Source organism: Macrotis lagotis, chromosome 3 (genome assembly GCF_037893015.1).
Source record: "Macrotis lagotis isolate mMagLag1 chromosome 3, bilby.v1.9.chrom.fasta, whole genome shotgun sequence".
NCBI lineage: Eukaryota > Metazoa > Chordata > Mammalia > Peramelemorphia > Peramelidae > Macrotis > Macrotis lagotis.
This window is the reverse complement of record NC_133660.1, coordinates 227,537,917-227,559,321: the sequence shown is the minus strand read 5'-3', so window position 1 is coordinate 227,559,321 and position 21,405 is coordinate 227,537,917. Positions and strand designations below refer to the sequence as shown.

At 46.4% G+C, this 21,405-nt stretch overlaps 3 protein-coding genes and 1 long non-coding RNA gene across 5 annotated transcripts in view; 2 read left to right on the top strand and 2 right to left on the bottom strand.

Annotated features, from left to right (window-relative positions):
* Positions 1 to 1,558, bottom strand: part of LOC141518218 (retinol dehydrogenase 12-like) — a 34,055-nt gene extending 32,497 nt beyond the window's left edge. Inside the window, exon 1 of one of the 2 annotated variants that reach the window (XM_074230035.1) lies at positions 1,358 to 1,558. In XM_074230035.1, the coding sequence (XP_074086136.1) occupies positions 1,358 to 1,526 (169 nt within the window). In that variant the 5' untranslated portion in view covers positions 1,527 to 1,558. Of the gene's footprint in view, positions 1 to 13; positions 1,323 to 1,357 lie in introns of those variants that run through there. The other variant, XM_074230034.1, reaches the window with a different exon arrangement.
* Positions 1,559 to 1,728: 170 nt separating this feature from the next.
* LOC141518217 (uncharacterized) lies at positions 1,729 to 6,346 on the top strand. Its single transcript, XR_012477126.1, has 3 exons — positions 1,729 to 2,183; positions 3,269 to 3,325; positions 3,960 to 6,346. It is a non-coding gene; the product is annotated as an uncharacterized LOC141518217 (long non-coding RNA).
* An 8,206-nt stretch (positions 6,347 to 14,552) lies between these two features.
* Positions 14,553 to 17,518, bottom strand: C3H2orf81 (chromosome 3 C2orf81 homolog). Its single transcript, XM_074230014.1, has 4 exons — positions 16,969 to 17,518; positions 16,661 to 16,882; positions 16,191 to 16,421; positions 14,553 to 16,017 (listed from the first exon to the last, which is right to left on the bottom strand). Exons 1-4 carry the CDS (start codon positions 16,984 to 16,986, stop codon positions 14,650 to 14,652), a joined length of 1,839 nt encoding a protein of 612 aa, XP_074086115.1. The 5' UTR covers positions 16,987 to 17,518; the 3' UTR covers positions 14,553 to 14,649.
* On the top strand, positions 17,076 to 21,250 carry WDR54 (WD repeat domain 54). The gene is made up of 9 exons (XM_074230029.1): positions 17,076 to 17,513; positions 18,351 to 18,413; positions 18,494 to 18,560; positions 18,645 to 18,698; positions 18,806 to 18,933; positions 20,367 to 20,467; positions 20,562 to 20,724; positions 20,855 to 20,929; positions 21,016 to 21,250. Exons 1-9 carry the CDS (start codon positions 17,292 to 17,294, stop codon positions 21,145 to 21,147), a joined length of 1,005 nt encoding a protein of 334 aa, XP_074086130.1. The 5' UTR covers positions 17,076 to 17,291; the 3' UTR covers positions 21,148 to 21,250.
* Positions 21,251 to 21,405: the final 155 nt, after the last annotated feature.

Sequence of the window (21,405 nt, the reverse complement as noted above, 5' to 3'; positions counted from 1 at the left end):
AGGGAGTTCTCACTTGAGTTGTCTCCAGTCACCACAGTAATCTTCCCAGTTAAATCTACAGGGCAACTCTGGAGAGTCCAGATGTTTGGCTTCTCTCCATACAGTCTCCATAGCACAACCAGGAGGAGGAAAAGGGAAAGAAGGACATAGAAAATATAACTTCCTAGAATCCAAGCATTCATGATCAGCAATGCCAACAGCTAACTGAAACTAGTTGGAAGCTAACCCTTTTTAGAGCTGAGATGGAACACCCACAGTCACCCCAGTGTCCAATGCCATCCCTTCTTTGAAAAGCTCATACCACCCTAATCTGGAGGGGGAGGAGTTTGTCATCTGGTCCAAGAATGAAGTCATTAGGATTTTGAGCAAAACAAATTTTGAAATGAATTTCAAAAGCTCAATTGACCTAACCTGACCTGATCTGACAGAAAATGAAGATGGATGTATTATTCCTGTGTGGCCCCTTTATCATCCTCCGAGTTGGCAGAAAGAAAATGAAATAGAATCATGAGCCTGACAAGGCATTTCCCACCTCTGGATCTCATTTTCCTGGTATTTATGAAGTAGGATCTGGTCAGGGTTCTAGACAAAGCCAGGGATAATGCCACTCAGAGCCAATATCATACACACACACACATGCACACACACACACGTGCACACACACACAAACTTTTTACACACACACACAATCTACAGGTTCATCTCCTTGTTTGTATGTCTTTCATTTTTTAAGAAGACCACAACATCAGAAAGGTGATGCCATGACAAGCACATGAATTGAATTTGAGTGAGGGGATGCCATGCTGGGTCACCAACCTCACTTTCTCCTCCAGAGTCATTTGGGTTCAGGGGCCAGATATGAATTAGGACAACTAGAGAAGGCTCTAGAGGAGAGACCATCAAGGTTAAGTGACTTGCCCAAGGTTATACCACTAAATATCAAGTGTCTGAAACCCAATTTGAAATCCTATCCTCTTGACTCCCAGGGCAGTGTGGTAATTGACAAACTATTATTTTCATGGTAAAACCTATGAATGAGGGAGACAAAAAAATGGAGACCCTAGACTGGGTTTTGAAAAGTGGGTTGATGATAAGGTAAAGGGAAGATGAAGCTCTTAGGTGAGGATAGTGGTGGGAAAGATAGGGACTTTGGGAGGGAGGAGAAATGGAAATTTTTACCCAGATGAAAGGATGAAAGGAAGGGAAAACCTGGGAAGGAAGAGGTTCTTTATGTATATTATGTGTGAGGCCAGGGAAGGGTTCAGAGGGAAGAACATTGTCTAGAAGAGGAATGGAGATCCTGAAAAGGGAAGGAAGGAGAGGGATGGAGTTCCAGGACATGAGAGGGAGTTCTCACCTGAGTTGGCTCCAGTCACCACAGCAACCTTCCCAGTTAAATCTACAGGGCAACTCTGGAGAGTCCAGATGTTTGGCTTCTCTCCATACAGTCTCCATAGCACAACCAGGAGGAGGAAAAGGGAAAGAAGGACATAGAAAATATAACTGCCTAGACTCCAAGCATTCATGATCAGCAATGCCAGCAGCTAACTGAAACTAGTTGGAAGCTAACCCTTTTAAGAGCAGAGATGGAACACCCACAGTCACCCCAGTGTCCAATGCCATCCCTTCTTTGAAACATTCATACCTCCCTTATCTGGAGGGGGAGGAGTTTGTAATCTGGTCCAAGAATGAAGTCATTAATATTCTGAGCAAAACAATTTTGAAATGAATTTCAAAAGCTCAATTGACCTAACCTGACCTGACCTGACAGAGAAAATGAAGGTGGATTTATTATTCCTGTCTGGTCCCTTTATTATCCTCCTAGTTGGCAGAAAGAAAATGGAATAGAATCATGAGCCTGACAAGGCATTTCCCACCTCTGGATCTCATTTTCCTGGTATTTATGAAGCAGCATCTGGTCCGGGTTCTAGACAAAGCCAGAGATGATGCCACTCAAAGCCAATATCATCACCCCCCACACAATTTAGAGGCTCATCTCCTTGGTTGTATGTCCTTCATTCTTAAAGAAGACCATCACATCAGAAAGATGATACCATGATGATCGCATGAATTGGATTTGAGTGGGTGCTGTGCTGGGTCACCAGCCTCACTTTCTCCTCCAGAGCCATTTGGGTTCAGGGACCAGATGGAACAGGATGACTGGAGATGGCCCTGGATTTGAGGTAATCAGGGTTAGGGGCCTTGTCCAGGGTCACACAGCTGGGAAGAATGAAGTGTCTAAAATTGGATTTGAACTCAGGTTGTCCTGACTCCAGGACCACCTAACTGCCCCATCTCCTTGGCAACCTTACACTCAGAAATTACCAAAATATATTTTTTTAATTATCCCATTCAAGTTGAGGCCCATGGACTATCTTTTTTTTCCCTCTTCAATCTTGAGCCCTTTAACTCAAAAGAGGACAAAATCAGTTTGAATGACCATGTGCTACAATAACCAATGAAACAGCATAAAGGTAGACAAACATTAAAGCAACATGCAACAGATGAATGGTAACCTGGGTTGACTCATTCTTTCTTACCTGCTCCTCCTCTCAGTTGGGCTGATATGGAACAAAAGAGATGCAACAGTTAATGATTTTTTTACCATACTGCTGTCTACATACACTTTCTCTTACCCTAACATTAACCCAGTTCTTTCCATCTTGCTTTGGCTCTTATTCTATTGTGGGTGTATCCTGCACTAGACTGAAACTTTGCAAAAGGTTCAGTTTCCCAATAGACAGAGCCACTCCCCCAAATGAGAACAACTCCCTCTTCAAACTGGGTGCTCTCTGAGGGTTTGACTTTCTTTTTCCTTAGAATAAGGATTCCCTGTAACTAAAGGCCTTTCTTCCATCTACCTAGTACATACTGTGAGATGACCACATTGACTAATTTACATTTTTATCAAAGGTATATGTGGGGGCAGCTAGGTGGCTCAGTGGATAGAGCACCAGCCCTAGAGTCAGGAGTGCCTGAGTTCAAATCCAGCCTCAGACACTTAATAATTACCTAGCTGTGTGGTCTTGGACAAGCCACTTAACCCCATTGCCTTGCAAAAACCTTAAAAAAGAAAGAAAAAAAGAAAAAGGTATACATGTAACGTGAAGTTCTACTTGTCCTTGTCTCTTTAAATTGTTAGCACCTATTTCTGGAATAATTCTTGCCAGTAAGCTTGGGTGATTTGTGATAATCTTGGTAGATAGAGGAGAGAGATCATCTCTTATTCCTTCCAATGGAGACCACAGTGGACTCTCGTTTGTAACAGGGACAAGTTCTCTTATGGAAAGAAGGAAGATAAGATTTGTACATTGCAGCATCCAAGGTAGGCTCCTCTTTATTCAGGTTCCTTGGTTATGGAGTTTCTGGTGGCTATGTGGGTAAGGGAAGTAGTGAATGGTAACACTTTGGGAAGTACAGATACAATCCTCCAATCCCCTGCCAGCACCATGGGAAAAGTCCTGACCCTAAGAGAGACTAATAGTGTCCTCAAGGAGAGAAGATCCCAAAATGCTCATATGGTCAACTACTGTGAATCCAATTGGGCTAGAAAGTAAAAAAGATTGTTTTTCTCATCATCTCTTCCTCCTTTCCCTTTTCCCTTTCACCAGTTTATAGTCCATGATCCTAAGAAAGAATTTGGATAACTTTACCAGGAGTCTCAGGCATATGTTCTCTCTGCCAAGTCCAAAGACTTGAGCTAACCAGGAAGCAGTTGGGAAATGGCTAGAAGCAGATGTCTTTATATGAGAGGTTGCATTTGTTTCCTTTCTATTTATGTAGAATAAATTATGAGATCACAGCAGGGTATTTGAGACTTGGGTACACAGGAACTTGTCCAGAAAGTGGAAAGCCCAGATGAGGTAGTGGGGGGGGGGGGGGTGGAGAGGGAATTCTGAGCTAATTATAGACTGTAGTTTCCCTAATGTTTTATGCAGTTATTTCATTTTATTCCCCAGATTGCTTTTAGATCTAGCCAGCAGAAGTTGGTTCAAATGGCTTAGCTCTGACTGCTAGACATTGCTGGATCAGTGGGGAAACCAGTTTGGTCGTTTTCAGGCTGACCATCACCTGGTGGCAAGCAGTGATACTTCAACCTTTAAGGAGACATCATAAACAACAGACATGGACATGCTGGAGGGGTTGGTGGCTCAAGTAGAGCCCCACCTGGTTGCTGACTCAGTTATTAAACCTTTCTTGAGGAAAAATTATTATGGTGGCAAGCTATTCTATAATAATAGCTAGCTCACATCATCCTTTGAAGTTTGCAAAGTCCCTTAAAGATACTTTATTTGATTCTTCCAACAACCTTGTGAGTGTTATTATCTCTATTTTGCATATAAGAAACTAAGGCATAGAAAAACCTTACTCAGATTCACAAAGCTGGTCTCTGAGGAAGAATTCAAAATGAAGTTTCCTGAATCTATATCCATAATTCTATTTCACCACTAAACTGTGTCACCTATATCTAAGGTAGCACTTGGGCCAAAGGAGCCCAGATAGAAGGTCAAAAATGTCAAATAATTTTCCCATAGATGATGTTAGCATAGAGTATAGGGTGATGCTCTTAAGAGTTAGGAAGACTGAGTTCAAATCCTACCTCTAGTAGATAGCAGCTAGAGGATCATGAGTCACTTACCTTTCCCACAGGTAATTTTTTTAAGACTATAAGTTAGAGAGTAGACAAATTATTGATGTGGTTGGGTAAAAGAAGTTTTCACATTGAGAGTTCCCATGAGACTGATGCAGACTCATGCCTGGACTCCCACAGATCAACACCCCAAAGAAAATGGAAGCAAAGACAGATAAGGAAGATAAATACAAAATAGTGACATGGTTTTCAATTCTCCAATTCTTAAATATTTGAAGTGCTCAGTCTTTCTGTCAAAAGTAGAGCAACTTTATTTTATAAATAAAAAACTTTGATAATTGTATTTCAAAGAAAAAAAAGTAGAGCAACAAATAATTTTTTTGGTTTATCTTGATGGCAATTTCATTGTTCAAATGTGGAAGAAGTTGTAAAGGAACTTGTACTCTCCCCAAAAAGCAACTAGTGAACAAAATAGAAATGGAGGAGCCTAGCTATTTGGGAAGTATCGACTATGTTTTAGAATTTGTGATAATAAGGGGTGGCTAGGTGGAGTAGTGGATAAAGCACCGGCCCTGGAGTCAGGAGGACCAGACACTTAATAATTACCTAGCTGTGTGGCCTTGGGCAAGCCACTTAACCCCATTTGCCTTGTAAAAACCTAAAAAACCAGCCAAACAAACAAAAAACACAACAAAAACAACAACAAAAAGAATTTGTGACAATAAAGAAGAAAGCTATATATATTCTGAGATGCAGTCTAGGCTTTGGAAAAACAGCTATCAACTAGTTCAGGGAAAAAATGAAGTTAGACTTGACCAACCATTCTGAAAAACAATTTGGAATTATGCCCTTCAAAAGTTATTAAATTGTTCTTACCATTTGACTCAATGATACTACTCTATGATATTCTCTAGTAAATTAGAGAGGGAATGAGATCTACAATTGCACAGAAGAAATGTAGGCTACTTTGAGTAAATGTAAGCAGCAAAAGAAGCTCTAACTATTCATGGGAAAAATTGCACATGGCACTGAGCCATGATGATCCTATGCCTTCTTTGTTCTTTAGCTATATGACCATACCTAGGGTTAGTGTGGGAATTCACCATACTGTCCTGCTGCTGACCAGATGACCAGGATGTTATAAGTCCCTCTTTCTGTGATATCTCAGAGGTATTACAATTGGCATAATTCGGACAAAATGATTCTTCCCCCATATATCTGGCATAGTAGGTAAGATACCAAAGAAATGGGCTTGGAGAGTAAGACTTCCTCAGGGGGACCTGACCAGTCTCATCCCTGAGGGAGAGGTGGCATGCCTATTGGAGAGCAATCTCTGCTTGGTCACCCATATCCAGCTAGACAAGTATGGGGACACCTAGAAAAATGTACACAGGCTAGTGCCTTGATAGATTTCATTTGCTTAAGGGGTGGGGTTGGGGTGGAGTAAACCCTCTTACCAGTTGTTTGTGTTACTTAATGGAAAACTTATAGCCTAGGCAAAGATGAGAACTTTCGGTGCTGGGAGAGGAGACAGATAGAGGAAGAACTAGATGAAGGTTATTTTCGATGAAATTGATAAAGTGAAGAACAGGGTGAAGATTATTTGGGATATTAATTGATGAAGTGTCAGCTCAGAAGAAGTAAAAAATAAAAGGCCCAATTTTAAGTGTGTGTGTGTGTGTGTGTGTGTGTGTGTGTGTGTGTGTGTGTGTGTGTGTGTGTGTGTGTGTGTGTGTGTGTGAGAGAGAGAGAGAGAGAGAGAGAGAGAGAGAACATAGTCTCAGGGGACTTCTAGGAAAACAGGCAAGGAGAATAAATTTTATTATTGGAACCCCTGTCTCAGGCAATTATTGGTCTGCTTGCTTTTATGTGCCTGTTTGTCTATCGAATATTGGAATGGTGCTCACAGAGATTAGAAGGAAAAGCCTTGCCAATAATTTTATGTCTCTCTTGTTAACTAATTTGTTAACTAATGTGAACCTCTAAGTTTTCAGACTGATTTTTTTTCTCTCTACCTTTACATTCCCAAACTATGGCCAGGTTCTGGAGTATAGAGAAGGACAAAAGGGCAAAGGGATAATCTTTCCCTCTCAGACTTATATTACTGTTTGTATTTCTTTTATAAATATTGAAATTAGTGCTAGTAAGTTATTGGGTTATTTCTTGGAATTTGTTTCAAGAGAATAAAGAGCATTTCCCACCACCCCTAGAATGACAGATTGGTTTACAGCTAGAGAAAGTCATCTCACTGATTATAGAGATTGCCAATGAAGTGCCAGGAAAAAAAATTAGACCTGGAACTAAAAAAAAAACTGCCTATCTTTTAACCCTTCCTGGCTCATGAAAAAGGAAAAGATTTGTGAACCAAGAAACAAATCAAAAGGTAATTTAATTGGACTAGAACATCCAACTAGACACTAAGACAATCTCAGGGGCAGCCAGGTGGCACAGTGGATAGAGTACTGGTCTCCTTGTCAGGAGGACAGGAGTTCAATTCTTGCCTCAGACACTTGACACTTACTAGCTATGTGATCTTGAATAAGTTACTGAACCTTGACTGCCTTGCATCCAGGGCGATCTTGACCTGACCCATATCTGACCACTGGACCCAGATGGTTGAGCTGGTGACTTAGCCCAGCGCCCTAAATCCAATTCATGGGCTTGTCATGGCATCACCTCCCTGATGTCATGGTCTTCTTCGAGAATGAAGGACAAGCATCATCATCATCATCAAAGGAATCTTACAAACTGAAGTACTGTACTAATCAATTTTTTTTCTTTTACAAAATAAAAAAAATTATGTTGTATGCAGGGAGAACTCATAATATAAAACAATTAAGTTTCAATTTCAAGAAAGCCTATATAACAAACATTATAAATTGTGTTCAAAACTGTCCATCATTTTATGGCTTTTTTATAGGTTTTCTTCTATATTCCACTGTTCATTTTTTTTCTTCCTCTTATCTCCCCCAGGATAGTGATAATTAAACATGGATATATAAATACATACATATGTATATACAAATGTATTATAGGTACACTTATATACATACTCACATACACATATATGTAGACATATATATATATATACACATTATATAGTTTCATATACACATATTCATAGATATATATTTGGTTTGTGTGTATCTCTCATTTTTATAAAATTTTCTGAAGCAACCCCTCCTCACTCTTCTACTTCTACTCACTACATTGCCCTCCTATTTCTTAATCAATCACCCTTTAAAGAGTCCCTCCCTTACACACTCGTCTATACTCCTCCCCATTGATCTACACACCCTACTAAATCCCCCATTAAGCTATATACCATTCTATATATTCTATTGTCCTGTTCCTTTACTCTCTAACTCATTACCCTCCCTACCCCTCCTCTTATTTCTTTCTGAATTTAGAAGGCTTTTATAGCTATCTATGTATCTATGTATATATAGTTCCCTCTTTAACCCATTCCTTATACTAAGTTTCCAGAACTACCAGCTCTCCTTTCCTGTCTAATTACTCTGTATCAATTCTTCTCACATCTCATTTGTATAAGATGGTAATTTTAAAAATCTTTTCCTAGACCATTTTATTTTTAAGAATCTCATCCTACTCAGCTCTAACCCAATCTTTCCTTCAAACTACTCAATTACTAATAACTATCTTAGAGATATGGTTTACAATTTCCATGTATAGATAATAAACAATTTGTCCTTATTGAGTCCTTTGCAATTAGTCTTTTTTTTTTAGGTTTTTGCAAGGCAAATAGGGTTGAGTGACTTGCCCAAGGCCACACAGCTAGGTAATTATGAAGTGTCTGAGACTGGATTTGAACCCAGGTACTCCTGACTCCAGGGCCAGTGCTTTATCCACTGTGCCACCTAGCCGCCCCGCAATTAGTCTTTGATATTAACTTAAATTTTTCTTGGTTCTCATGTGTCAAATTTTCTATTGTTTAGGGTTTTTTTTAACAACAAATCTTTTAATTCATTGAAGGTCCTTTATATTTTTCATTGAGGATTATGCTTTACTTTGCTGTGATATTTTTGACCACAACCTCAATTTTTTGCTCTATGATAATATTGTTTAAAAGACCTGTGGCCTTTTAAAGTAGCTACTGCTAGTTTGTAATTCTAACTTTGGTTCTGCCATATTTGTTTTTTCTTGTTGCTTTTAATATGTTTTCTTAACCTGGTAGTTTTAGAATTTAGCTATGACAGTTTTCCACCTAGGATCTCTTTCAGGTGGTGATTGGTGAATATTTTTTCTATTTCTACTTTCCTATTGTTCTAACACTTCTGGATATATTTTTTTAATTTCTTGTATTAATTTATCAAGATTTTTTTTTTATGTTTTCTCAATCTGTTCTCCAAATCTGTTGTTTTTCTTATGAGGTGTTTCACCTTGTCTTTTTCATTCTTTTTTTTTGTTTGTTTTATTAGTTCTTGGTCTCCTATAACTTCACTGATTTTCTAATTTTCCTTTTCCTTTTTTTTTTTCATCCATACACACATGTATGCTTTTAAATTATAAAATTTCTTTCCACCCCCCCTTCCCTCAGTGGTGAACAGTCAGGTTAGCATTGTACATACATATTTTTGATAAATATATTTACAGATGAATCATTTTCAGTATGAGGATTTAGGATTAAGGGAAAGAGATACATAAAATAATTTTTATAAAGTATTCTTGTTTAAGAGTAAACAGAATACCCCTCCCCCCACAAAATATAGACTCGCTTGAGCGATAAAGTAAAGGGGAGAGAAAAAAATTTAAATTTAAAAAATAATAGTAATAATTGTAGGGATGGCCAGGTGGCGCAATGGACGGAGCCCCAGCCCTGGAGCCAGAGGCATCCGAGCCCATATCCAGCCCCATACACCCAACAATCACCCAGCCGTGTGACATGCAAGCCACCCCAACCCCACTGCCCTGCAAAAACCAAAGAAAAGAAAAAAAAAAGACCCAAAATAAAATAAAATAGTAATAATAGTAGGGGTGGCTGGGTGGCAGACAGAGCATTGGCCCTTGAGTCAGGAGCACCCGGGTCCAAATCCGGCATCAGACACCCAATGATCACCCTGCTATGCAGCTCCAAGCAGGCCATCCAGCCCCATTTGCCCTGCACCCCCCCAAATAATAATAATAATAATAAAAACTGTGCTTCAGTCTTTGTTCCAACACCAACCATTTATGATTTCTTATAGAACAATAATATTCCATAGTATTCATGTACCATAATTTGTATAGCCATTTCCCAATTGAGGGGCACCAATTCTAATTTGCAAAGAGTCATTTTCTTCCTTAAGATTCTGGATCTGGAACAGGTAGGTGGTACAGTGGATAGAGCACCTGACTTGGCATCAGGATTACCTGAGTTCAAATCCAGCCTCAGACACTTAATAATTACCTCGCTGTGTGACCTTGGGCAAGTCATTTAACCCAATTGCCTTAAATAAACAAATAATTTAAAAAAAGAATAGATGTTGAATTCTAATTTAAAAAAAATCTGGATCTCCTTTTTCAGTTGGTCTACTTTTTTTTGTAATTTTTTTCTTGGATTGTTTTCTTTTTTATCTTTTCTCATTCTCTCTTTTTGACTTTTAAAGTCTTTTTTGGGTTCCTTTATAAATTCTTTTAGAGTAGGAAGTCATTTGACATTACTCTGGAATAGGAGAGGCTTTTTTTTTTTGCTTCAGCATCTTCCTCGAATACAAATCCCTTCTCTACTATCATACCAACTATCTATGGTTGGGTTCTTCTTTGCCTGTTCATTTAAAAAAAAATAGCAGTTTTTTCTTATATTCAAATTTAGGTTTGTGATGTGGGAAATATTGTCTCTAATCTCAGGAGCTTTGTCTTGCACCCAACCTCTGAACCTCTTTCCTCCTCCAAACCATAGTTGAAATGATCTTACTCCCCAAGAATCCTCCAGTGGTTATTACCTTCAGTTCTCCCTTCTATCCTGGAATCAAGACCAAGGACTCAATTCTATTGTTAAGTATCCACAATCAGCAGCATTCCTGTGCCACTGCCTCTGAACTCACCAGGCATGAGCTGGTTACTTCTTGCTCAGGACCACATCTTACATGAATAGCTGAATTTGGCATCCATTCTCACAGGGGTTCCCTCTCTTCCCCTGCTCAGACACAAGATTCCCCATACTGCCCAGGAAGTGAAAATTTCTCTAGCTAAGGAGGAGGCTACCTCCTGAACCAACTGCCCCTAGAGCTCATCTCTTGCTGTTTCAGGAAGCCAAAAAGAGAAACTTAAGGTAACAGAATGGACAAGCATGAATCTTCCAATAGACTCCCAAATTAATAAACTGCAATAGGTTGAGGGGAAAAAAATCCTACCAGTTAGATCTATTAATAAGAGATAAGATTCAAAAAGGATTGGAAAATTTGGAGGTGGGGAAAGGAAAAAATGAATTACTGTGTAAGAAAATGTACCAAGAAGAAATTCACCTTATTTTGTAAACTTGTCAGGTTCCAGGAAATCATCTCTTTGGGCAAGGCTATCAGCCCTTTGAAAAGTTTGTGTGGGTTATGCAATTCCTAAACAATGAAATTGGGTTCCTGAAAATCTGTTTGTTTTCAACATAGATGGGATTTCTAATGACTAATCTTTACAGCAGGATAGCTTTAACTTAAAAAAAAATGAAGAATGCTGTGAAATCTCTGAGAGGGTGAATCCTGATAAAACTTGTACTGCTTATTGTAACTCCATGAGTAAAAATACTATCTAGTCAAAGAGTATGATTAGTGAAACTTGTCTTGTGAGGTTTAAGTTCTTGGAACTATTAACTGATGTTTCAGTTTTGAATTCATGTATAGTTGTCTGTGAATGGGATAAAGTTTGATATTTCTTTAGAATATTTAGATTAGAGTAAAATGAGCTATGGGTTATGGGTTATGTCTCTTCTGCCCCTCCTCCCCTGACAAGCAACTTCTGGGATGTTGGTGAATGTTATCATGACTGGAATGTAATGTAATGCTCCTTATCTACTGAGTCCAGACATCCTTACATTCCTCAGGGTTGGAGGAGGAACCCATCTCTGGATTATATGCTTTTAGTTTATGCACTTGGATTGTCACAACCACATTTTAACTAATGAGGATGGGTCATATATAGCTCCTGTTGTTCATATCTTATTGCCTCACTCTCCCATCTGTATGGTTGAGTTGATGCCCACTTTTCGAGAATCGAGAAATCTCTGAAATTTATTTAAGGGGGTTACATACCACACATCTGGTTGTCAATAATCCACCATTAGATTTGCCACAAGCTATTTCAGGGGAATGTGATCTTGAACTGTTACAGGCAGAGCTCTATATGTGGGGAAAGCCAAGAGAATGACCCTGACAAAGCCAAAAGTTAGATCCTTTTGGCTTATTTTTCCTACTGCATTCTTTTCAGACAGGAATATTTTCCACCTGGCTCTTCCTGAGTCTGGCTCTAAGGTTGAATTGTTACCATATGAGGGGTTGTCAATTGAGACTTTATCCTGCCTTGTCAAATCACTCTGTATCCCTGGGCTTATGCCTTAAGGACAGGCTTGATGTTAATATCACATCCTTGATTTTTCCTTTCATGGCAAAATTCTATAATCAGAGAAAACATTCAGAAGATGATTTGAATGCAATGTAATTATGTAGGATCTGTTTTCAATCTGAATATGTAGTCATTGCACATCCTAAACTCATTAATACATGGTCTTGTCATCTACTTGCTAATACTTATATATCTGGTGTGATTCATTTTCCTTACAAGTGAATCAGGGGAATGCTTCAGGTTTACAGAGTATGCTTTATTTCAGTAAAGCATTTGACAAAGTATTATCACACTATTTATAGTCCAGCATAGCTCCAGTGTGGGTCTGGCCATGAACTCCCAAGAGTCAGGTCAGGTAGAAAAACATACCCAAACATGCACAGTTGGGAAATGAAAATCTACCAACTTTATTTTTGGAAACTCAGACTTTTTAGCAAAAACTTCTCTGAGGAATGACCGATTAAAGGAGACCCAGTTTCACAATTTCCTGGGTAAATATACAATATTTGTGCTTAGAAATCTGCAAACTTATCTCTCAGAAAAACCTTTCACAACCACCTCCAGAGCCAGAGATTATCCCAGCTCAGGGTTCACTGGTGAGCCAACAGATCCATACAGTGAGCAATAATCCATGCATATCTTTGATGGAAAAAAATCACCAAGGGTATGTGAATATCACTCTCACAGGTGCTGACCCTCTACAACTATTCTTGTAACAAAATTGAGAAGTGTGGCAGGCTCCATACCATATTCATAACTGGCTAAATGACAGAACTCAAAATGCTGTTACTGACAAGCTGCCGGTTTGGTTGGGGGGGAGGAGGTCATGGATTTGACATATTATGCATCTATTATGTACAAAGGACTATGCTGATCAAATATGCAAATGTCACAAAGTTGGAAGGATGAGATAGAACCTGTTTGATGTCCAAATCTGCATCCAAATAAGATTCCAACATGAACCAAATCTATTAAGATTAGACTTGAGGGGCAGCTAGGTGGTGCAGTGGATAGAAAGCACCAGCCCTGGAGTCAGGAGTACCTGAGTTCAAATCCGGCCTCAGATATTTAATTACCTGTGTGGCCTTGGGTAAGCCACTTAACCCCATTCCCTTGTAAAAAAAAAAAGTTAAGACTTGATAATGAACATAAAGTCCTAAATATGAATTAAAAAACATTACCACAGTTTTGGTCTTAAGAGAATTCCTTTCTGTAGGTGGTGTGGGAGAAGAGCTACAGGAGAAAAATATCGTATCTATTGACACACACAGTTGATTTGTGGCCAAGCTTGGCTTATGTATTACTTTTTCTGCACGAGGATCCAACATGAGGGGTGAAAGGCAATTAACTGCTAAAAAAAAAAAAGAAGAAGAAAATAGAATAAACTTTTAAAAGAATTGAGTACAAGACAGGGGAGACATGACAATAGTCTAAGATGGAGGTATTTTAGCAGACCTAAGCTTGAGATAAGTCAATAGGACATGCCACCTGAAAATCTGATGCAACCCTAAGCTACCCAGAGAGGCCTGGTATCTAAAATATCTAACTTAGAGCTCCATTGGCCTGGTCAGATCTCATTTGCAGTCAGAGGTCATATATGAGAGAAAACATTAAACTAGAAAGTATCCAGAATGAGACACTCCAGAATAGCAAAGTTCATGCTAAGAATAGTTGAAGGAAATCACCTTATCATTTTTCCAGTGGAAGGTGGACTTCTAGGACAGAACAACAATTAGACTTATTGACTCCAAAGCTTATAACTATGAACAAGTGGACATTGTATTGGCAGATTTAGGCTTGATGTTAATTGCTCAGATTACAGTGGAATGAGTCTGGATTCCCCCCTCCATGGAGGTCATCAAGTAAAGGCTGTATGACCATACTCTTGCTTTGATAGAGCTGCCCCAATGACCTCTGAGGTATTTTCCAACTAAGTCTTTGATTCCATGTCTGAACCAGGTTTTCTCAATGTTAGGGATATCAGTCTTGGGGTTTCCTATGAGTGTGGGTGTTTCTCTTCTCTGTCTTCAGGTTCCTCATAGCTGTGTGTGGAACTTGTCATTTATACCAATGGGGTTGACATATTGTGTGGTGGAATGATTTCAAAAACTCCTTTATCCCTGGCACTAACATACTTGCTGATATTCACATTTGGACACAAGATTTCTAGAATGCTGTGTCTATATATCCCAGTTTGGGATATTCTGTCTCCCTGAGAGAAGAGGGCCTATGTACCAACATTCAAGAGGGTCCCTCTTGAATGGGAAGGAATGTCTTCCATCTAAATGGAGAGTAGCTAAAGTCAGGGAGTGGAGGATTAATTAATTAAGAGAGCCTTTGCACATCAAAGAGTGATCCTCTTTTGGAGGGATTATCAGAATCACAGTCAGGGATACATCAGCTTCACATCTAGGGCCCCACAAGTATTTATTGTAGGGAGGCAGACAAACTGGGATTTGGATTTCAGGATGGTACTGGGTAGAGGAGCTGGAATGTCATAACTGGTCTCACAGTCTTTCTTCATTCAGGGACTCCTCAGGGAGGGTGGTGCTGAGGGTGTCCTGGGGGAGAAGGGCCCGAACTTTGGGTGTAGAATCCTTCAGTAGCTGAGTCACAGTGACCTGCGGGTTAAGTGCATGGGTCTGGATGGGCTGTTGGTCAATAGGCTCCTTGGGCAGTGAACTATAGGGTTGCTCTCTCTCCAACTGGGCCGGAACACAACCATGTTGATAAGTGTTTGTGCTTGGGTTCCAGAGGCTCACATGAGGTTTCAGCTTCATCGTGTCAAGCAATAGGGAAGGTTTCCATATCAGCTGAGAGGTGGCTTCAAGGATTCTTGGAACATGTTGAGGAAGCATACTCAGATCAGACCCTGGCACCTGTCCTGACTCCATCCCTGGAGTTATCCCTGAACCCAGTGGCTGCGTCCCTAACAGATCTGTTATCCCCTCCACTGCCCTACACCACTGACATGATCGATTCAGAGGAAACTGGTGCTGGTGGGGTAACTTAGAGCCAGGGGCTGGGATGGGAAGCCCTGGGCTAGGGAAAGGAAAACCCTGATAGAAGTGGGGTATAGGGCGCTGGTGGCCACATGGTTGGGACTTGTTCCCAAACTTTACATTCTTTCTTTGTTCCCTATAGGACTCCAGTGGGTGGACCTCTGCCTCGGGGCCCACAACTTTGGCAAGGGGTTGAATTTGATGGTGGGGCAGACGGGTAGGATCTAATGGATTCATGCCTATGATCTGTCCCATCTGGTCATAAACCAGACCCGTCGCTAGGTATGACCGTCCCCGCTGTAAGTGCATGAACTTGGCCCAGGCAGCGGGTAGCAAGGAGGGGGTTAGCGAAGGGATGGTGGCTGACACAGGCTGGGCTCTTGGAAGGCCCCTGGAAGGACTAGCCAGGAATGGTGGAAAAGGCACTGACAGAAGGTAAGGGGGAGGTAAACCTGTCTCTTCCATTTGCTCAGGGTTGTCCCCACCCCCAGGATGATGTAAAGAGGCCTGGGAGTTCTGAGAAAGAGATGAAACAGGACCAGCCTGAGAAGTTAAGGAGGCCTGAGGAGTGCCCCAAGAGAAGTTATCTATAGAAGGGTGTGGACTCCCTGGGCAGATCACATCCATAGAAAACTGGGTATTGTCCCACAGGGAAACATTGGATGAGGGATAATTGCTCAGGAGAGGGGCTGAATCTTGACAGGGGTTGGGCAAGACAAAATGTTGGGAGCTATGGGAAGAGAGCTCTGGTGTTGGGGGGGGACCTGCAGTAGACTTTAACTCAGGTTCCCAGAAAGACAAGTTCTGATCCTTGGGGACTGAGTTCCAATTCTTCTGCTGCTGCAAGGGGAGCTGGTCCCCACTCTCTGTGCCCTGGTGGGAGGGAGGGAGGAAACAGGAGAGTGAGGCTACTCATTGCTACATCATCCAAGAGGTAGTCTAGGGAGGAGGACTAGCCGTTGGGAGAGGATCTGGGAGGTGGGGAGGGGGGAGAAGGGGAAGATGGGAGGAAACTGGAGAAGTTCTGGAGTCAGTTCTAGACTAACCTCAGTGTGGGAGGACAGTTCAAGTCCTGAGGGAACAGCAGGGGAAGGGGCGTGAAGCACAGGAACAGAGCCTTGAGCCCAGGTGTCCGTGGTGCTGGCCTTGGGCTCCTCGTCCTCCCCCCACGTGGGGTCTTCGGCTACGTCTGTCTCGCCCTCGTCCCTGGCGAGGAATCGCCACTCGGTGATCTGCAGCATGGCCTCTCGGGCCTGGCTGATGGTAAATGGAATGCACTGGGGGGGGGGGGGGGAATAAAAGGAGGTGAAGGAGGTGGAAGCGGGAGGGGGGGGCGGGCTGCTGAGCTTGGGACAAGGAGGAGACCCTTGGGAGCCCCAGGGACCAATTCTAGCCCTTGCAGGGTCTGACGACCGCCCCACGCCACGAACCGAGGCCACCTCCTAAGCTCGACCGGCTCACTGAGCCTGGGGGCCCTTTCTGAGGGGCTCGGCTCCGCGGGGGCGGGGGCGCCCACCTGCTGGGTCAGGTAGACCTTGAAGGCCGCGTCCATCACTCGGGCCAGCAGCTCGGCCAGGACGTCCCCGACCACGTCCTCCCCCTCCTCGATGCCGATGAGTGAGAGCCACTCGGCCTCGCTGAGGCGGCCCGGCACGATCTCCACCTGGGGCACCGGCACCGTGGGGGGCCGGACCTTCTCCGCCTTGGCCCGGGCCTGGCCCCGGTCCCGGCCGGCTCTCTGCGGGGCGGGGCTGCGTCAGCACGGGGGCCCCCGGGGGCTCCCCCCGCCCCGCCCCGCCCCGCCCCGCCGCGCCCCGCACTCACCATGCCCTCATGAGACATAGCAGCGGGCCTCGGTGCCCTCCGGCGGCGGCCTGGCGGTCACCCGGGCAACCGCGGGCGGGCAGGGGCGTGACGTCAGCCCGCGGCGCGCCCTGCGTCGTCTCCATGGCGGCGGCGGATGCGAGCACCGACGGGCCGGGCCGGGGAGGCGGGAGCAGACGCGGGGCCGCGGCGGGGTCTGCGCCCTGATCCGCCGCTCCCTTCCCCTCCCCCTTCCTCAGGGCGGCGCCCGCGTGCCGGGGGTCGGGGGGCCGCGGCCCCCTTCCTGCCGGGGCGCCTTCTCTAGCGGGGCCCCGGCCCCCAGGATGTACCGCCGGGAGCAGCCCGTGGCCGCGCGCTCCTGCCCGGCCGCCCTGTGCAACAACCTCAGCCTGCTGCCCCGGGCCGCGCCCGGCCTCACGCAGTTCGCGCTGGTGCTGGGGCCCAGCCTGCAGCTGCTCAGCGCCGCCCCGGCCGGCCAGCCGGTGGCCCAGCGCCAGCTGCGCGCCAAGGAGGGGCCGGGGCTGGGCGCCCCCCTCATCACGCAGGTGAGCCCCCCCAGGGGCGGGCCGCGCCGCTGCCTCGGCCCCGACCCCGCCCCGACCCTGTCCCCGCCCCTGCCCCCGCCCCGACCCTGCCCCCGACCCTGTCCCTGCCCCTGCCCCCGACCCTGCCCCCGACCCCTGCCCCTGCCCCCGACCCTGCCCCCGGCCCTGCCCCCGACCCCGCCCCTGCCCCTGTCCCCGCCCCCGACCCTGCCCCCGACCCTGTCCCTGCCCCTGCCCCCGACCCTGCCCCCGACCCCGCCCCTGCCCCCGCCCCCGCCCCTGTCCCCGCCCCCGACCTGCCGCTGCTCCTGTCTCCGCCCCCTGCCCGCCCCCGCCCCCGCCCCTGCCCCCGAACCGCCCCTGCCCCCGAACCCGCCCCTGCTCCCACCCCGACCCTGCCCCTGCCCCCCCGCCCCCGCCCCTTCCCCTGCCCCCGCCCCTGAACCTGCCCCTGCCCCCGACCCCGCCCCCGTTCCCTGCCCCCGACCCCGCCCCTGCCCCTGTCCCCGCCCCCGAACCTGCCCTTGCTCCTGTCTCCACCCCCTGCCCGCCCCCGCCCCCGCCCCTGCCCCCGAACCCGCCCCCGCCCCTGCCCCCCCCCGAACCCGCCCCTGCTCCCGAACCTGCCCCTTCCCCTGCCCCCGCCCCCGACCCGCCCCTGCCCCTGTCTCCGCCCCCTGCCCCTGCCCCCGCCCCCCCGCCCCTGCCCCTGAACCCGCCCCTGCTCCCGACCCCGCCCCTGACCCCCCCCTCTGACTCCCGCCCCTGACCCTGACCCCGCCCCTGCCCCCCCCCCCCCCCCCCGACCCCGACCCTGACCCTGACCCTGCCCCGCAGGCCCGCTGGTGCGTCCTGCCCTTCCGCGCGCTGCTGGTGCTGACCTCACAGAGAGGCGTGCAGGTGAGCGGGTAGGGGGGGTGGGGGCGCGGGGTGCCGGGCCCCGCCGCCTCCCCGCGCCCACACTCGGCCTCTGCCCCCAGATGTACGAAGCGGACGGCTCTGCCATGGTGCACTGGCACGCCCTGGACACTCGCAGCGCCTCCCCAGGTACGGCCGCGGGTGGGGGGCGGGGGCAGCGGAGCGCGGGGGGCGGACCCGGACCCGGACCCCGACCCGCTGCTCCTCTCCCAGCACAGGCCCTGTTTGCCCGAGGGATCGCCGCCTGCGGCCACTACATCTGCGTGGGTGAGCAGGCGGGCAGGGCGGGGGGGGGGGCTCGGGAGGGGCTGGGGGAGGGAGAGACCCCCAGGGCCTGCCGGGCTGGGGGTGACAGTCCTGTGGCCCGGCCACAGGGACCTGGTCCGGCCGGGTCCTGGTGTTCGACGTCCCGGTCAAAGGACACAACATCGTGCTGAGTGAGGAGCTGGAGGAGCACCAGGCGCCCATCACGGACATCGCGGCCGAACCTGCCCAGGGCCAGGTGAGGGGCCCCTCAGCCGGCATGCAGAAACATTATTTTATTTCACTCCCCCCCATTACACACAAGTTTCAACAGGCATTCAGCCTTCCTGCCTCCCACCCCAACCCCCTCATCGAGAAAGCAAGCCGTTACTGTAGGACAGGGATCCTTACAGATATGGAAACGGGCCCAGAAACAGGTTGCAAGGTCAGCACATGAATGTATTAAATTAGAATCGGGGTCCTGGAAAAGAGCCTTGGCTAGGAGGCCTCAACACCAGGGCGGAGCTGTGTGGGACCTTGGGCAGGTCGCCTCTCAGGTTGGCCTTCGTCGCTGAAGTTGGGCTTCGTTTAAGTCTTCTTCCAACAGTCATTCAACCATCTTTTCTCTCAGTTTTCCAACCTTCCGGGGGAAGGTTTTGTCCCACTTCTCATGTCCTTCTCCATAAGAATGGACATTTACCAAGAATAGAGTACACAATCTCTCCTGGAAATGGCTATTTTTCGTTTAGTGTCAACGTTTTACAACTTAGCACTAAATTATGTTGTCACAGGACACCTGTCTCCCAGGAGTTCTTAACCTGGAGATTTGGAAATTATAAAAAAAAAAAATCTAGGGCAACTGGGTGGAGCAATGAATAGAGCACTGACCCTGAAGCCAGGAGACCCTGAGTTCAAATCCAGCCTCAGGCACTTAATTAATTACCTAGCTGTGTGACCTTGAACAAGTCACTTAACCCCATTGCCTTGCCCCCCCCAATAAAAAAATCTAACCATATTTCAGGATAATTGGTTTCTTTGGTAATCCTCAGTATTTGTGTGCGTGTTTGTGTTAAAAATCATTCTGAGAAGGCAGTTGGCCCTGTGTATAGAGCACTGGCCTTGGAGTCAGGAGAACCTGAGTTCAAATGCAGCCTCAAACACTAGCTGTGTGACCTTGGACAAGTTACTTAATCCCATTGACTAACAAAAAACAACAAAAAAAAATTTTTTTTTAAAACATCATGAGAAGGAAATCTGTCCAGGGGATCCATGACACAGCTGAAGAGCCTCTCATATTGCGGCAACAGGACCCATGGTTTAGACTGTCGGTCTCCCCCATAGTCCCTGGCACAGGATGAGAATAGGAGAAAACTCAGTAAAGACTTGTCTATGATTCAGGAGACCTGGCCTCTTAGAACATTTCCCTCTCTCTGGCCTTCATTGTTACCTTCCAAAGAGGACAATGATCCCCACCTTCCAGGGGTGTTCAGAACCAGAAGGTTCTGAAGGTAGGTATAGAGGTTGTGAGTCTGGCAGGGAGAGATCCAGCCAGAAGACTGGTTATCATGCTTGTGTATCCCTATTCCCAACTCCAGAGTCCATTCTACCAGCAGGCAGTGGCAGACAGACGCTCCCCTGCTCCTCAGATGGGAGGTGGCCTTGGGGAGTTGACGACCTGCTCTCCTCCCTCAGGACTGTGTAGCTGATGTGGTGACAGCTGATGACTCCGGCCTTCTGTGTGTCTGGAAGTCAGAGCCAGAGTTTAAGCTGCTGACCCGAATCTCAGGATTTGGGTATGGGAGACTGGTGGGGGGTGGGGAGGCACGTTGGGGTGGGTCAGGGGAGTGAGCCCTAGGGAGGCCAGCCTGATGTCCTCTGTTTCACCAGGACCCCCTGCAATTCAGTCCAGTTATGGCAAGGCACTGTGTCTGCCGGTTATGGGGATGGGCAGATCTGCATCTACGAAGCCAGCACGGGGGCCCTGCATGTCCAGATCAATGCCCATGCCCGTGCCATCAGCGCCCTGGACCTGGCACCTGAGGTGGGCAAGGTGAGTCATCGCTGACTGCATGTGGGAGCCTCCTTGTAGGCCTCGGCAGAGAGCCCTGATGGCAGCAATCCCCACAGGGTTATTTCCTTCACCCTGGCAGCCTCTCAGCCCCATTTCCCTTTTCCTCCAGCTGCTCTCTGGGGCTGAAGACTCCTTTGTGCATATCTGGAAGCTCAGCAGAAACCCAGACAGTGGCTGTATTGAGGTCTGTATCCAGTAGGGCAGTGTCACCAGGGGATCCCTGGCTTCCACACTGGGCAGACCCCTAAACCTGCCTTCCCTCCTCCCCAGGCAGAACACTGCCATGCAGAATGTGTGACGGACACACAGGTGTGTGGAGCCCGATTCTGTGATCCCCGGGGCTTTTCCTTTGCTGTGACTGGCTACGACCTGGCGGAGATCCTCAGATACAGTTGTGTGTGACAGGAGGAGGAGACGGCCCTGCCGTGTGCGACAAGAGGAGGACAAGAAAACTTAGCCCAGGTTGACTCCCACTCCTGCATATAAAAGGCATATCACCCCCTAACTCCTCTTTGTCTGGTTTTATTAAAGTATGATTATAGGGGGCAGCTCGGTGGCACAGTGGATAGAGTATTAGCCTTGGAGTCAAGAGGACCCTGAATTCAAATCTGGACCCAGACACTTAATTAGCTAGCTGTGTGACCTTGGGCAAGCCACTTA